Source organism: Salvelinus sp. IW2-2015, linkage group LG20 (assembly GCF_002910315.2).
Source record: "Salvelinus sp. IW2-2015 linkage group LG20, ASM291031v2, whole genome shotgun sequence".
NCBI classification, from domain to species: Eukaryota; Metazoa; Chordata; class Actinopteri; order Salmoniformes; family Salmonidae; genus Salvelinus; species Salvelinus sp. IW2-2015.
The window spans coordinates 71,300,463-71,314,144 of record NC_036860.1 but is presented as its reverse complement, the minus strand read 5'-3'; the positions used below and the strand labels follow the sequence as shown (position 1 = coordinate 71,314,144).

At 47.8% G+C, this 13,682-nt stretch overlaps 1 protein-coding gene across 1 annotated transcript in view; it reads left to right on the top strand.

The window, feature by feature from the left end:
* arhgap23a (Rho GTPase activating protein 23a) overlaps positions 1 to 13,682 on the top strand; it is a 53,676-nt gene that overhangs the window by 34,452 nt on the left and 5,542 nt on the right. Inside the window, 17 exon segments of the mRNA XM_070449605.1 lie at positions 6,126 to 6,281; positions 7,033 to 7,147; positions 7,285 to 7,330; positions 7,623 to 7,696; positions 7,698 to 7,758; positions 8,209 to 8,517; positions 8,750 to 8,811; positions 8,929 to 9,047; positions 9,218 to 9,336; positions 9,559 to 9,711; positions 9,992 to 10,070; positions 10,214 to 10,287; positions 10,484 to 10,573; positions 10,817 to 10,942; positions 11,098 to 11,139; positions 11,486 to 11,579; positions 13,404 to 13,435. Of these exon segments, the coding sequence (XP_070305706.1) occupies positions 6,126 to 6,281; positions 7,033 to 7,147; positions 7,285 to 7,330; positions 7,623 to 7,696; positions 7,698 to 7,758; positions 8,209 to 8,517; positions 8,750 to 8,811; positions 8,929 to 9,047; positions 9,218 to 9,336; positions 9,559 to 9,711; positions 9,992 to 10,070; positions 10,214 to 10,287; positions 10,484 to 10,573; positions 10,817 to 10,942; positions 11,098 to 11,139; positions 11,486 to 11,579; positions 13,404 to 13,435 (1,751 nt within the window).

Genomic DNA, 13,682 nt, shown 5'->3' with positions numbered 1-13,682 from the left:
TACTGAATAAAACATTTCCAAAACATGTACATACTGTATATGCGATAAGGCACTTATGCAATATTGCAAAAAAACACGGCAAAGGAATACACTTTTTGGCCAAAATGCAAAGCCTTATGTTTGGTCCAGAACACCACTGAGTAACTTCCTCCTTATTTTCAAGCATGGTGGTGACTGCATCGTGGTGTGGGTATGCTTGACTCTGGAAATAACCAAGTTACAGTTTTGACTTAAATCTGCTTGAAAATCTATGGCAAGACTCGAAAAATTGCTGTCTAGCCACGATCCCCAACTCCTTGACAGAGCTTGAAGATTTCTTTTTTTTTAAAGGAAATGGGCAAATATCGCACAATACAGGTGGGCGAAGCTCTTCGGAGATTTACTCACAAGACTCACAGCTGTAATCGTCTGCCAAATGTGCTTCTAACGTGTATTGACTCAGGGGGGGTGAATGCTTAACTAATCAAGGCATATTACTGTTTTATTTTTATTTCATCTTTAACTTTAGAGTTTAGAGTATTTCGTGTAGATCGTTGACAAAAAAGTGACAGTTAAATCCATTTTAATCCCACTTTTGTAACACAATAAAACGTGACGAAATCCAAGGAGTATGTAGACGTTCTATAAGCAAGGTAGGCTACTCCACACCCTCAGATGGCCAGGACAACAACTGAGGTCAGCAAAGTGGAAAGCAGATTCAAATGAGCTGCGTCGGAAACTTGTGCCTACGTTAAAATGGAGAGATGGATAGATGCCCTCGATGTGGGGCCAAACCTTGAGGAACATAGAGAGCGAGAGAGAGACCTATAAAGAAAGAGATTTAATAAGGAAGAAAACCAGGAAACTGAGAAGATTCTTGCTGCTTCTCTTCCTTCCTGCTCAAGAGTGCAAGCTGGGGCACGTTTAATGACCAAAGACTGAAGCTTCAAACTCCTCTCTTGCTGTTTCTCTATCTCTCCATCTTTTCCTCTCCCTGATAGGATCTGTGATCTGGTTGTTTTGGAACACGATTTAATAGGCTGTAGATGATGAGGCTGTGTAGTAGACAGATGCACAAAAGAACGGAGTCTGTGCTGTCCAGGATGGTGGTTGGATTCTCTTGCCCTCTAGTATCGGTAGTTTGACTTAGCATTCTCTATATGGTGCTTTCACTCACTGTAGTCCCCTTTTGAATAGTGTTGGTAGCTTGCGGTAGCAGAACCAATGAAAGGAATTACGTATTAGAGCATTTTTACTGTAAATCCTAGGATTGGGTCTTATTAGGATGGCAGGTTATACTGTCCCCCCTGAGCCTCCTTTTGGGGGAAACCCAGAAGTGTGCGATGGTAGGACAGGGGGCCTGGTGGTAGTGGGACCCCCTGTGAGTCACAGTACAGTAGGGGTCCAAACTGTCTCTGTCACACTGCCAGCCTCAGGCATTGCACTCTGTGCCACCGCCATCAATGCTGCTTTGTGTACCACTGGGAGATGGACGGGGTACTGACCAGTCCACAGCCCCTCCACACTATACCCTCCCCACAACAGACACACAGAGCCACTACCCTCACACACACACACACACACACACACACACACACACACACACACACACACACACACACACACACACACACACACACACACACACACACACACACACACACACACACACACACAACACACACACACTGAGCTGGCCAAAACATGGCCTATGCTCTCAAAGACATCTCTCTTTCACCCTCTCTCTGTGTCTCCGTGTGAGCGGGTGAGGTCATGGCGTCTCCTATAGAGAAGGGGATGTGATAGTAGGCTATAGGAGTGTGTTGTAGTAGTATAGAGCCCTGCTCCATTCTCCAGTCCTGCAGTGTGGTGGCTGGGAGCTCCTCTCTCTACTGGCGCTGCTCTGCTGCTGCTGGCTCTGTTAATGATGGCCTTTGTTAAACCCACAGGCAGCGAGAGCGGCTATTTCTGGGCTCGGCTGTAAACAGGCAGATTCCACATCCCAGATTGGGAATGTTTCAGCCTCTTCTCCTGCTGCCTCTGTTGGGCCGGCCCTAGCACCGAGACGAGAAACGGACTGATACAGAGAGAAGAGGAGGGGCGAGGGAGATGTCGAGAGACAGAGGAAAGCAGGTGGAAGGCAGTGAAAGTGGAAGCAGAGAGGAATAGAGGGGAGAATATGATGTCTGGGGAGAGGTATGGTCAGAGAAGAAACAGACACGGGGGAGAGAGGGATGAGTCTTGCGTGAAAAGGTATGTTTTGAGCACCTTGTAACAATACAAGACAGCATAACATTCCGTTTCTAAAGTTCAAGTTAAGGCTATAGGGGTTGGTTTCGAGTTGAGAGCCAAGTAGTCTTTGAGCCATTGCTTCCATTTGAGACTGAAGATCTGCTGCCCTCTGCTGTTTAGTGAAGGTACTCAGACAGGAGCAGCAGCCGTGGTTATTAGTGAGGCCAGCATTAGGACCTGAAGCTACAAAAGTTAAACATGGGCAAAACCCTACCCTTCCCTCCCTACATGCAAACACTAGTCTGGTCCATAATCCTCTGTGTCACTCAGAAAGTGTGTTGTGGCTGGCTGGTTTCACATCCCCTTGTGTGTGTTTTAGAATGGTTGAGATGAACGTTGTAGGGTTATCTTGGACAAGGTTGGGTAGGTTACTTTCTAAATGGCATCTGTTAGAGTTACTAGTTACCTGTCCAAAATTGTAATCAGTAATGTAACTTTTGGATCACCCAAACTCAGTAACAATCGGATTACTTTCAGTTACTTTTAGATTGCATAAGAGGCATTAGATGAAGACAAAAAGGAATATTACCAGTTGAACGACATCTATTGCCGGATAAATCAACGTTAGAGTTTACATAGCTGGCCATACATTGATGTTGCATTATGGTGTATGTAGGCTTCTTTTAACCCATTGCTTTGTACTTTAATACAGATAAGTTTCAAGTTTTAATGTCACGCGCACAACAGTGAAATGCCTTTCTTGCGAGCTCTAAACCCAACGATGCAGTAATCAATAATTAGTGCGAAAAATAACATACGGTAGAACAAAAACACACGAGACCTTTTTTTATAAATAATAAGAATACGAAAAAGTAAGAAGCTATATACAGGGTCAGTTCCAGGATCAGTAGCTATATACAGGGTCAGTTCCAGGGTCAGTAGCTATATACAGGGTCAGTTCCAGGGTCAGTAGCTATATACAGGGTCAGTTCCAGGGTCAGTAGCTATATACACAGGGTCAGTTCCAGGGTCAGTAGCTATATACAGGGTCTGTGCCAATACCATATTTACAATGTGCAGGGATACTGGATTGATAGAGGTATAGGGGTAAGGTGAGTAGGCATCAGGATATATGATAAACAGTAGCAGCAGCGTAAATGAAGATTGTATGTGAGTGCGTGTGTAAAGTCCGTATAAATGTGTGTGCGTGTTGGAGTGTCAGTGTGTGTGATTGTGTAGAGTCCTGTGAGTGTGCATAGAGAGTGCAAAAATACAAAGATATACAAGGGTCTATTTAGCAGTCTTATGGCTTGGGAAAAGAAGCGGTTCAGGAGCCTGTTGGTGTTAGACTTGATGCACCGGTACCGCTTGCCATGCGGAAGCCGAGAGAACAGTCTATGACTTGGGTGGCTGGAGTCTTTATCGATTTCCCGCGCCTTCCTTTCACACCGCCTGATATAGAGGTCCTGGATGGTAGGGAACTCCGCCCCAGTGATGTACTGGGCTGTCCGCACCACCCTCTGTAGCGCCATGCTGATGTCATACCAAGCAACGACGCAGCTCGTCAAGAAGCTGTAGAACTTGGATTTGAGGGCCCCGTGCCAACCTCCTGAGGGGGGAAGAGGCGCTGTCTCTTCACCACTGTGCGTATGTGTGTGGATCATTTTAAGTCCTTACGGATTTGGATCCCGAGGACCGTGAACCCTCTGAACCTGCTCCGCTGCAGCCCCGTCGATGTGGAGGGGGGCGTGCCTGTACCCCCATTCCCTGTAGTCCACGATCAGCCCCTTGGTCTTACTGACGTTGAGGGAGAGGTTGTTGCCCCGGCACCACACTGTCAGGTCACTGACCTCGTGTCAGCAAACTGGATGATGGTGTTGGAGTGGTGCGTGGCCTCGCCGTGGTGGGTGTACAGGGAGTACAGGAGGGGACTAAGCACGCACCCCTGTAAAACGATTAGGCTGTATCTTGACATAAAAAAAACTAAGTCTGTCAGATTTTCCAGTCATTCCAAAATACTCCTTGATCTTCAAGAATAGGATTTATATATAGATGAGCCAAATAGTTTAACCTGAGCATGACCCCAAAACGAAGGACTTATTAGCCTACTCTGTTTACTATTTTGTTGTTTCGAGCTGAAAAAGAAATGCCGCTCTCATGAAACGGCATGCTTTGAGCATGTGTCTGTGAGGCCCATGGATATTTTTTTTATCAGCACGAATTAGATTGAGCAATAAAAGCCTCACTCGCAGTCTTCTTAAATGAAACTTGTTTTTGACCGTATGTGGAGCACAATACCACGGGGGAGTTTAGAAGGGAGGAAGTCCCTCAAACTGTTATTCCATAGACTGGGATCTGCACTATGCAGCTGTTGCAAGAGTGAATTTTTCACTCATGGCCGTCCACCAGTCGCAAAAGCGATACACGACAGGCAGCTTAAACCTCTTAAATTCAACCATTATTGGGTTCAAATGCACAGTCATGCACAAAAACGACAATCCGTAAGAAGAAAATAGCCCGAGCAGCAGTGTGAGTCACATCAGTGCGCTATGTATGTAGATATCAATAATACGTGATATCCGTGTCGCCCGTAGGCTACACCACTGCTATCGTCCTTACCTCCAAGCCTTTATTCAAGTAGGATGTATAATCTTTGGATGCTGACAGCAGTCTCACCATTGGAAGACCGCTTGGACTGTAGCCTACCAAAGCCTATTCCTGCTCTTTTCCCGCTATCCATCAAACGGTCTCTGACTTGTGGTCAGACTCGCTCAGATGGAACAAACTTAAACCTGCTCCTTTTTTCAATGCTGCTTTCAATGTCTTTGTTTTTTGACACCTTTCTGTTTTCTCAAACAAAAGAAATCGCTAACATCCTTTATGAATTTAAAAGTAATCCTACAAGTAATCATCTAGTTTTTCAAAGGAATCTGTAATCTGATTACAATATTTTTGCTGGTAACATAACGGATTACAGTTAGTTTGTTTTGTAATCAGTTATATGTACAATGTAACCCGTTATTCCCCAACCCTGATCTTGGATATATTACTTACGGTGGTTTTATGTATTTCTGTCATTCAACTTTGAAATGACTGCTTTCATTTTGAAAAATGCATAGCAGCTAACCAGGACATTATCACTACAAGCAAGACAAAGTTTCCTTTTTTGTGTGTGTAATGCACTCATACAAACCAACACAATGAATCACACACACCCTTACACAAACCTCCCAACCCGCTAGTTGATAAAGAACTGAAACCTAGCGTTATTACATGGTACCAAAGCCTTTTCCGTTTCTATTTGAAGAACTCTTCTCATGGAGGCAGCAGACACAGGTACAGCATAGGGCGTTGTTTCAATCTCTCTGCATGTCGTTTTACTTTCCACCTTATTATTTTGTCTATTGTCCGTGTGTCCGTGTGTGTTTTTATGCAATAGAGCTGTAATAGTGCTCATTTACAGATACGTTATTGAAGTTCTTTAGTCTTTTCTGACTATTTTCATCCACTTTCTCTTTGAGGATGCTTCATAGAACACATGTTATAATCTGTGTGTACGGTGTTTGTGTGTTAGAAGGACAAAGAAAGTGAGTAAGTAAGTAATGTGCCTTGTCAATGTTTCTCAGAGAACCTGAGCATTCCGTGTGAAAACAGTATCTCTGTCCTTTATAGTAACCCTCTGGCGGTACCTCATCGCTCTCCCTTCCTTCAAATCCTCTCCCCTCCTCCCTCTATCCTTCCCTCTCGTCCTCTCACCCTTGATTCCGCCCTCTGCCCTTTCCTAACCTTCCCTCTACTTCCCTTCCTCCCTTCTTCCTATCCTGTCTCCCACCTTTGCCCTTTCCCTTCCCTCCTCTTCCCTCTAACCGTCCCTCTCCTCCTCCCCCCACCCCCCCCCCCCCCCCTCCATACAGATGAGCCGACGAGCCCCAGCGCTGACCTCCGTGCCCGCCACGTACCCGCCTCCTCCGTGGTGTCCAGCGGCATRAGCTCAGCKCCCGCCATCGTCACCAGCCCCGCCTCCCCCACCTTCACCTTCCCCCTAACCAGGCTCTTCTCACACGACTGCAGTGAGTGCCCCCCTTGAGCCGGACTACCCCGGACCGACTACCCTACATGCAGCCATACCAGAATCCACCCAGCACCCCTCTCTGCGGTGTCTGGTACCATGCAAGCAGACATGCCACCTCCACATCTATGGAGAGAATGGCTTACTGTACACAGGATGCTCCTTTGTTTCTCTGCATGAGTTGATTGACAATTTTTCCATGGCGAAGAGGTAAATTAGCCTCCAGTAAATAGGCTTTGTGTACTTCTTTGTGCCTGGTAAGATGCATGCGCACCCTAAAGCAAATGTAGTCTCTCCTCGGTGGACTAACCGCCTAGGCAGATGCATATGCGTCATTGAAGTGAATGTGGTTACTCGCTACCCTTTGTAGAAAGTGTGTTTTGTACCAATAGGGTCCACATTTTCCTGTATAGACTAGAGCATGAAGTCCTGTGGTCCTCGTACACCCAGCTTTAGTCCAGTCTGACAGACAGACTCCCCTTGCATGGCAGTAGTGAGCGAAGTGACCTGAGAAGACCTAACCTAACCTGASTCCATCCTGCCAGCCCACCTCTTCACCCGCTACCTCACCCAACCACCCACCAGCTCTCTGTCAACCGCTCACCCCCGTCTCTTAACCCCACACTCCTTAACATCCTCTCATCCCCTGACTGCCATTACATCTACATTCTTCTCTTTCCTTCCTTTCCTTCCTTTCTTTCTTTCTTTCTTTCCCTCTCTCTCTCTCACTCGCTCCGTCTCCCACTGAGCAGGCAGTATTAAATCCAGTCGCCGTTCCTCCTATCTTCTAGCCATCACCACGGAGCGCTCCAAGTCATGTGACGAGGGACTCAACACCTTCAGAGGAGAGGAGGGCCGCGGCGTCTCGTGAGTAACGGAACCCCCGGGGGAGACGTGGGAAATCGATTAGGAGGGATTCATCTGGAGCATATGATCATCAACTCATTTCGTAGGAAATCTTGCGGTAGTCATTTTAAACTAACCCTCCGTTTTATTCTCCATAGGAGGCTGCCAAAGAGAGTGAAGAGTTTCTTCACTTGTTGGGGTGAGGTTTTCCCCTGTTTCACAACAACAGTAGGCTGTAACATACACGTGACCACACTGCAGATTGCAGAGGACCTTGCAATTCTGGCAGCTTGGGGAGTGTGTCTGAAACCATCAGTTTTTTTCAGTGTGTTTATCCTAAAAACCTTTTGTGGAGTGGTGCGTAACTTTTGACCTGTGTGTGTGTGTGTGTGTGTGTGTGTGTGTGTGTGTGTGTGTGTGTGTGTGTGTGTGTGTGTGTGTGTGTGTGTGTGTGTGTGTGTGTGTTGTGGTGTGTGTTGTGTGTGTGTGTTGTTAGTCTCTGGACAGTCTGGGGGCAGCGGAGGAGGTGCGCTCCAAACGCCACTCCACCTCAGAGCTGGGCAGTATCAGCTAGTGACATATGGAGAGAGGGATGGCTGCACTACAAACAGATCCTCACGGAGAAGGGCAAGGTGAGAGAGAGGGAGGAGAAAGAAAGAACGAGTAAAGGAATAGGACCTACTGCAGTTTAATGAGACATTTCTTCTCTCTCTGTCCTCTCTGTCTCTCACTCCATTTCCTCTCTTTCTGTCTCTCACTCCATTTCCCCTCTCTCTGTCCTCTCTCTCTCTCACCCCATTTCCTCTCTCTCTGTCCTTTCTCTCTCTCACCCCATTTCCTCTCTCTCTGTCCTCTCTGTCTCTCACTCCATTTCCTCTCTCTCTGTCCTCTCTGTCTCTCACTCCATTTCTTCCCTCTCTGTCCTCTCTGTCTCTCACTCCATTTCCCCTCTCTCTGTCTCTCACTCCATTTCTTCCCTCTCTGTCCTTTCCCTCTCTCACTCCATTTCTTCCCTCTCTGTCCTTTCCCTCTCTCACTCCATTTCCTCTCTCTCACTCTCTCCATTCCGTTCTGTGTTGCAGAAGGTGGGCAGCGGCATGCGTCCGTGGAGGCGGGTCTTCTCGGTGTTGCGCTCCCACTCGCTCTTCCTCTACAAGGACAAGCGGGAGGCGGTCCTGCGGGGCGCCACTCTGGGAGGCGATGCCGACGAGGAGCAGCCAATCAGCATCCGGGGCTGCCTGGTGGACATAGCGTACAGCGAGACCAAGCGTAAGCACGCGCTGCGCCTGACCACTCAGGACTTTTGTGAGTATCTGCTGCAGGCCGAAGACAGAGAGGACATGCTGGACTGGATCAAGGTCATCAGTGAGAACAGCAAGACCGACAATGAGGTGGGTCAGAGGGCACCACTCTCACCTCTCAACTGACCTCTCACCTCTCACCTCTCAACTCTGACCCTAGAACCCTCTCAACTCTGACCCTAGAACCCTCATATCTTATGTCACACACTGCCTTCTATTTATGTATCTCCTGTAACATTGTTGTACATGTCACCTTTCTTCACTGGTGTTGCTACAGTGTAAGGCTGTATTGATGAGGGAGTGGACTGTGTGTTTGTCTCAGGAGCTGGGATTCTCAAGACAGGCTCTGATCAGTAAGAAGCTCAATGACTACAGGAAACAGAGGTGAGGGACACATACCTGTCACTATACAGCAGTAGTGTTTGGTACATCCATTTTGCTTGTCATTGGCCGGTAGAGTCAGTTTGTAACAGTCTTCTCTCTCTCTCTCCCTGCCTCCAGTCCAACAGGCAACAAGCCGGACTCCTCTCCCAGGGTGTCCCGTGCCAAGCCTTCCTTCCTGCTGGCCAAGATGGAGAACGCTGCCGGGGCGCCGCGCTCACCCAAACCTGAGGGCAAAGGTCAGAGACAGGAACCAACCAGCAGTGGTCATTCCAGATGGATGTTTGTTCTGACTCTGTCTGTCTGTCTGTCTGTCTGTCTGTCTGTCTGTCTGTCTGTCTGTCTGTCTGTCTGTCTGTCTGTCTGTCTGTCTGTCTGTCTGACTCGCTGTCCCTCTGTCTGTCCACAGATGAGAGCAGCGCCCCTAAGTCGCCATGGGGGATMAACATCATGAAGAAGTCCAAGAAGTCAGGGCCCAAGGCTTTTGGAGTGCGGCTAGAGGACTGCCAGCCAGCTGCCAACAACAAGGTCAGCCAGAGCCTCCCTTCCTCTAATCTTATCATATACTGTAAATGTATCATTKTGTGTGTGTTTATATGCCCTGTTAAAGTATTTACTGAAAATGCATGGCATATGGACATGTATGGGTCAGTGTGTGTCTACTGTTTACTATGATGTATCTGTGTGCTGGTAAGGTTTGTGTGTCCACTCCTGTCCGACCCTCCTCTGTTTGTCTGTCTGTCCTCCCAGTTCATCCCTATGATCGTGGAGATCTGCTGTGGGCTGGTGGAGGAGATGGGTCTGGAGTACACCGGCATCTACAGGGTCCCAGGGAACAACGCAGTAGTGTCCAGCCTTCAGGACCAGCTCAACAAGGGGTCGGACATCAACCCTGCAGAGGAGGTAAGCAGAGCAGGAGCCCAGTCGCACACACACACACACACACACATACACAACCTAACGTACAGTAAGCAATAGGCACGGTACACCGTGACTGGGTTAGATAGACACAGTATATTTAGTCATCTGCGGGATGGTGTTAAACAGCATCAGTAGGGTATGCAAGTGTTCAGCAAAGGGAAAGGATGATTTGGCCGTCAACTATTCTATCCAACGTGTCTCTAAAGGCCTTTTAGTATTGCCTTTGAACTCTCTCTCTCTACCTGTTCTTACCTCTTCACAGAAATGGCAGGACCTGAACGTGATCAGCAGCTTGCTCAAGTCTTTCTTCAGGAAACTTCCGGAGCCCCTCTTCACTGATGGTGAGTCCCGTTTTGTTAAATGAACCGTCAGTAAAGGCATGAATCAGCTCACATTCATCCTCCTTTTTACAGTTACAGTTGAATGTTAGTTAGTACTCTATTTTAATGTACTGTAACTATGTATATTACTCTCATCCTCACAGATAAGTACAATGACTTCATTGACGCTAACCGGATGGAGAATGCCGGGGACCGGCTAAAGACCATGAAAAAACTGGTATGTGAACGTTGTCTGAGCGTGTTCTTCTATTGGCATATCCGGTATAGTCTTTCCCTGGAAGGATGATATGTTCAAGGGCTAACAGATTACACAGGATACTCAGAAGTGTTGAGATATTTCTCTCTCTCTCTCTCTCTCTCTCTCTCTCTCTCTCTCTTTCTTTCTTTCTTTCTTTCTTTCTTTCTTTTTTTAGATCCGTGACTTACCGGACCATTACTACCACACTCTCAAGTTCCTGGTTGGCCATCTGAAGACGGTAGCTGACCACTGTGAGAAAAACAAGGTCCGGATACTGTTATCGTGGTGCTTTAACGTGAACGGGTTATTATAGGGCTTGCGTCCCAAATGGCTCCCTATATAGTGCCCGACTTTTGTCCCGGACCCAATGGCACTTTATTCCCTATGTAAAGTGGCCCGACTTTTTACAGTGTTACAGTTCGGATGTGTTAACATGTGGTCGTCACAGCAACGGACGATATAGGAAGACTGGTTTATAATGAGATGTATTGTTTCTGTGTGCGTGTAGATGGAACCTCGTAACTTGGCCCTGGTGTTCGGGCCCACGCTGGTGCGGACGTCTGAAGACAACATGACAGACATGGTGACTCACATGCCTGACCGCTACAAGATAGTAGAGACGCTCATCCAACATGTGAGTGACCCTCTAATCCCCAACCAATGACAGACCTGTTCACTTGCTTCATGTGAACTCTCCTCCAATGAGCTGGCGCTACCCTGTCGGAATATCTTCTCACACATCTCTTCTTTCTCTCTGTCTCCTCTCTCGCTCTCTGTTTCCTCCCACAGTATCTCTGGTTTTTCAGTGAGGACCTGGACAAGGATGAGAAGGTACAGTGGGACTTACTGTGCAAACTGTGGGAACTATGTGGGGACAGCAGTTCAGTTCACCCGGTCATGTTGGAGCTCACTGTGTCATCTGCTCCAGCAAACGGCCCAAATAGAATCCTGCAAGTCAGGGGATGTGATATGACACAGTATATCGGATCTATGTGTCATATTGCACCCTATTCCCTTCGTAATGCACTACTTTTTACCAGAGCCCTATGGGCCGGGGAAGAATAGCACATTATATGGAGAAACGGTTGCCATTTGGGACACAGTCACCGATTCGGATGCAGGACTTAAATCCAGTGTTCATGTGTTGTTTATGACTCGATGCCTTTCTCCCCTTCAGACTCCAGTAGACACGAAGGACCTGGTGCCTGCCCCCAATATYGACCACTTGCTCTCCAACATCGGCAGGACCGCTCTGCTGGGGGAGGCGTCAGGTGAGGGCCCGCCCACCACTGCCCAAATGCATCCAATCACAACCTGCACTGAGCTACTGACAGCCTGTGCAGACCAATCACGGTTCATACTGTGGCCGAACTGGCCAATCAGTGACTGTCAATAATCATTGACAGCCACACAGTTGAACCAATCCCATACAATCAGGAAAGAGGCATGACATACATTTGAAAYGATTTGCCCTTGCCGAGTTTCTCTCTTTCCTGATTTGATCACTAGACTGTGCTTCTTTCCTCTCACCTGGTTTTCTTTTCTTCTTTATTACTCATCTTTCACTTTCTCTTCTACATCGCTGCATCCCTCTCTTAGCTGAGCCGGTGGAGCAGCCACTGCGGTAGGATGGGATTTCCCCTGCCAATTCCTGTGTGTGTTTCTGTGTGTGTGTGTGTACGTGCGTGCGTGAGAAATAGTGAGTTTGGGTGTGATGGTGTTTGTTAGTAAAAGGTGGGTGGGTGTGTTTGGTATGTGTCAACATCTTCAGAGGAAGTTGCTTTCGGCTCCCTCTCAGTGTCCGCTTGACTAAGGCAGGAGTTGTGTGTGAGGACGACCCTGTACTGTCACCCAGTCTGACTAATGGATTAATGACTTTGTGTTCTTTGTCACTGAGAGAGAAAGCCCCTCTACAGTGGTCTGTCCATCTGTCTGTCCTGTCTACCTCACCTGCTCCACTCATTCTGTATAGGCCCTCTCGTGTGTGTGTGTGTGTGTGTGTGTGTGTGTGTGTGTGTGTGTGTGTGTGTGNTTTGGTGTGATGGTGTTTGTTAGTGAAAGGTGGGTGGGTGTGTTTGCTATGTGTCACCATCTTCAGAGGAAGTTGCTCTCGGCTCCCTCTGTGTCAGCTTGACTAAGGCAGGAGGTGTGTGTGAGGACGACCCTGCACTGTCATTAATGACTTTGTGTACTCTGCCACTGAGAGAGAAAGCCCCTCTACAGTGGTCTGTCCATCTGTCTGTCCTGTCTACCTCACCTGCTCCACTCATTCTCTATGGGCCCTCTCATGTGTTACTCTGGGGTTTTAGTGTGTGTGTGTGTGTGTGCGTGCGTGCGTGCGTGCGTGCGTGCGTGCGTGCGTGCGTGCGTGCGTGCGTGCGTGCGAGAGCGTGCGAGCGAGAGCGTGCGAGTGTGTGTGTGTGAGAGCGAGTGTGTGGGTGAGAGCGAGTGTGTGGGCGAGAGCGAGTGTGTGTGTGTGAGAGCGAGTGTGTGGGCGAGGGCGTGTGCGCGAGGTGGTGTGACCAAGTGTGTGGTGATTGAAAAACCCTTTACTCAACCTTGTATTCTGCCTTCCCTCCTCCCCGACGCTTCCTTCACCGGTTGATGTCATCAGTGTTTGCCGTGATGTCATCAGTGTGTGCTGCGATTCCTTAACGCTGTTGTTTTTCCCCACCCTCGCCCCTCTCTCCAACAACCCTGATCACATACCAGTCAGTTTGATCAACTCCATGACAATCGGTGGTTAGTGATGACACGTTGTCCTGTGTGTTAATGGTGTGTGACCAGTGTCTGTGTGGTTCTGTTCCCCAGGGGAAGGTGAAGGGTAGAAGGTAGGCACAGAGGAATCACAACTCTCTACTACTTGGATTAGTGTTACATTAGAGCAGTCATATTTCCTGTGTTATAACAGTGTCGAAATGGTGTGTTTTAAAAGCTCTAGCTAGCTAGATAACAGAAAGGTTTATTGTTTTCTGAGCGGCAGCTCTGTGCCCCCCCTTCACTGCCATTCACGCTCCTCCTCCCCTCCCATGTAACACAGACCAGCTTTACAGTGTACCTTTCTCCTCTGATCCTCTCTCTTTGTCCTCTCTTAGACTCAACCAACAGTGACTCAGCTAAATCTAAGGTAAGGCCTCGGACAGCCAACTATGCTGTTCTACGCTTGTTATTGAACTTCTGGTCACTCATATCACGCAGATAGCAGAAACTGGGCACAGTTTCACAGACATAAAACAATCTTCTTCACGACCATAAAAATACTTTCAAAGAGCTGAAGCAAGTCACAGAAATGTTCTGCACACTATCTAGTTATGGTTGAGGTTGTGTAAATCATCCGACCTTTGACCTATGTGACTTTGTTTTGCCTCAGGGGT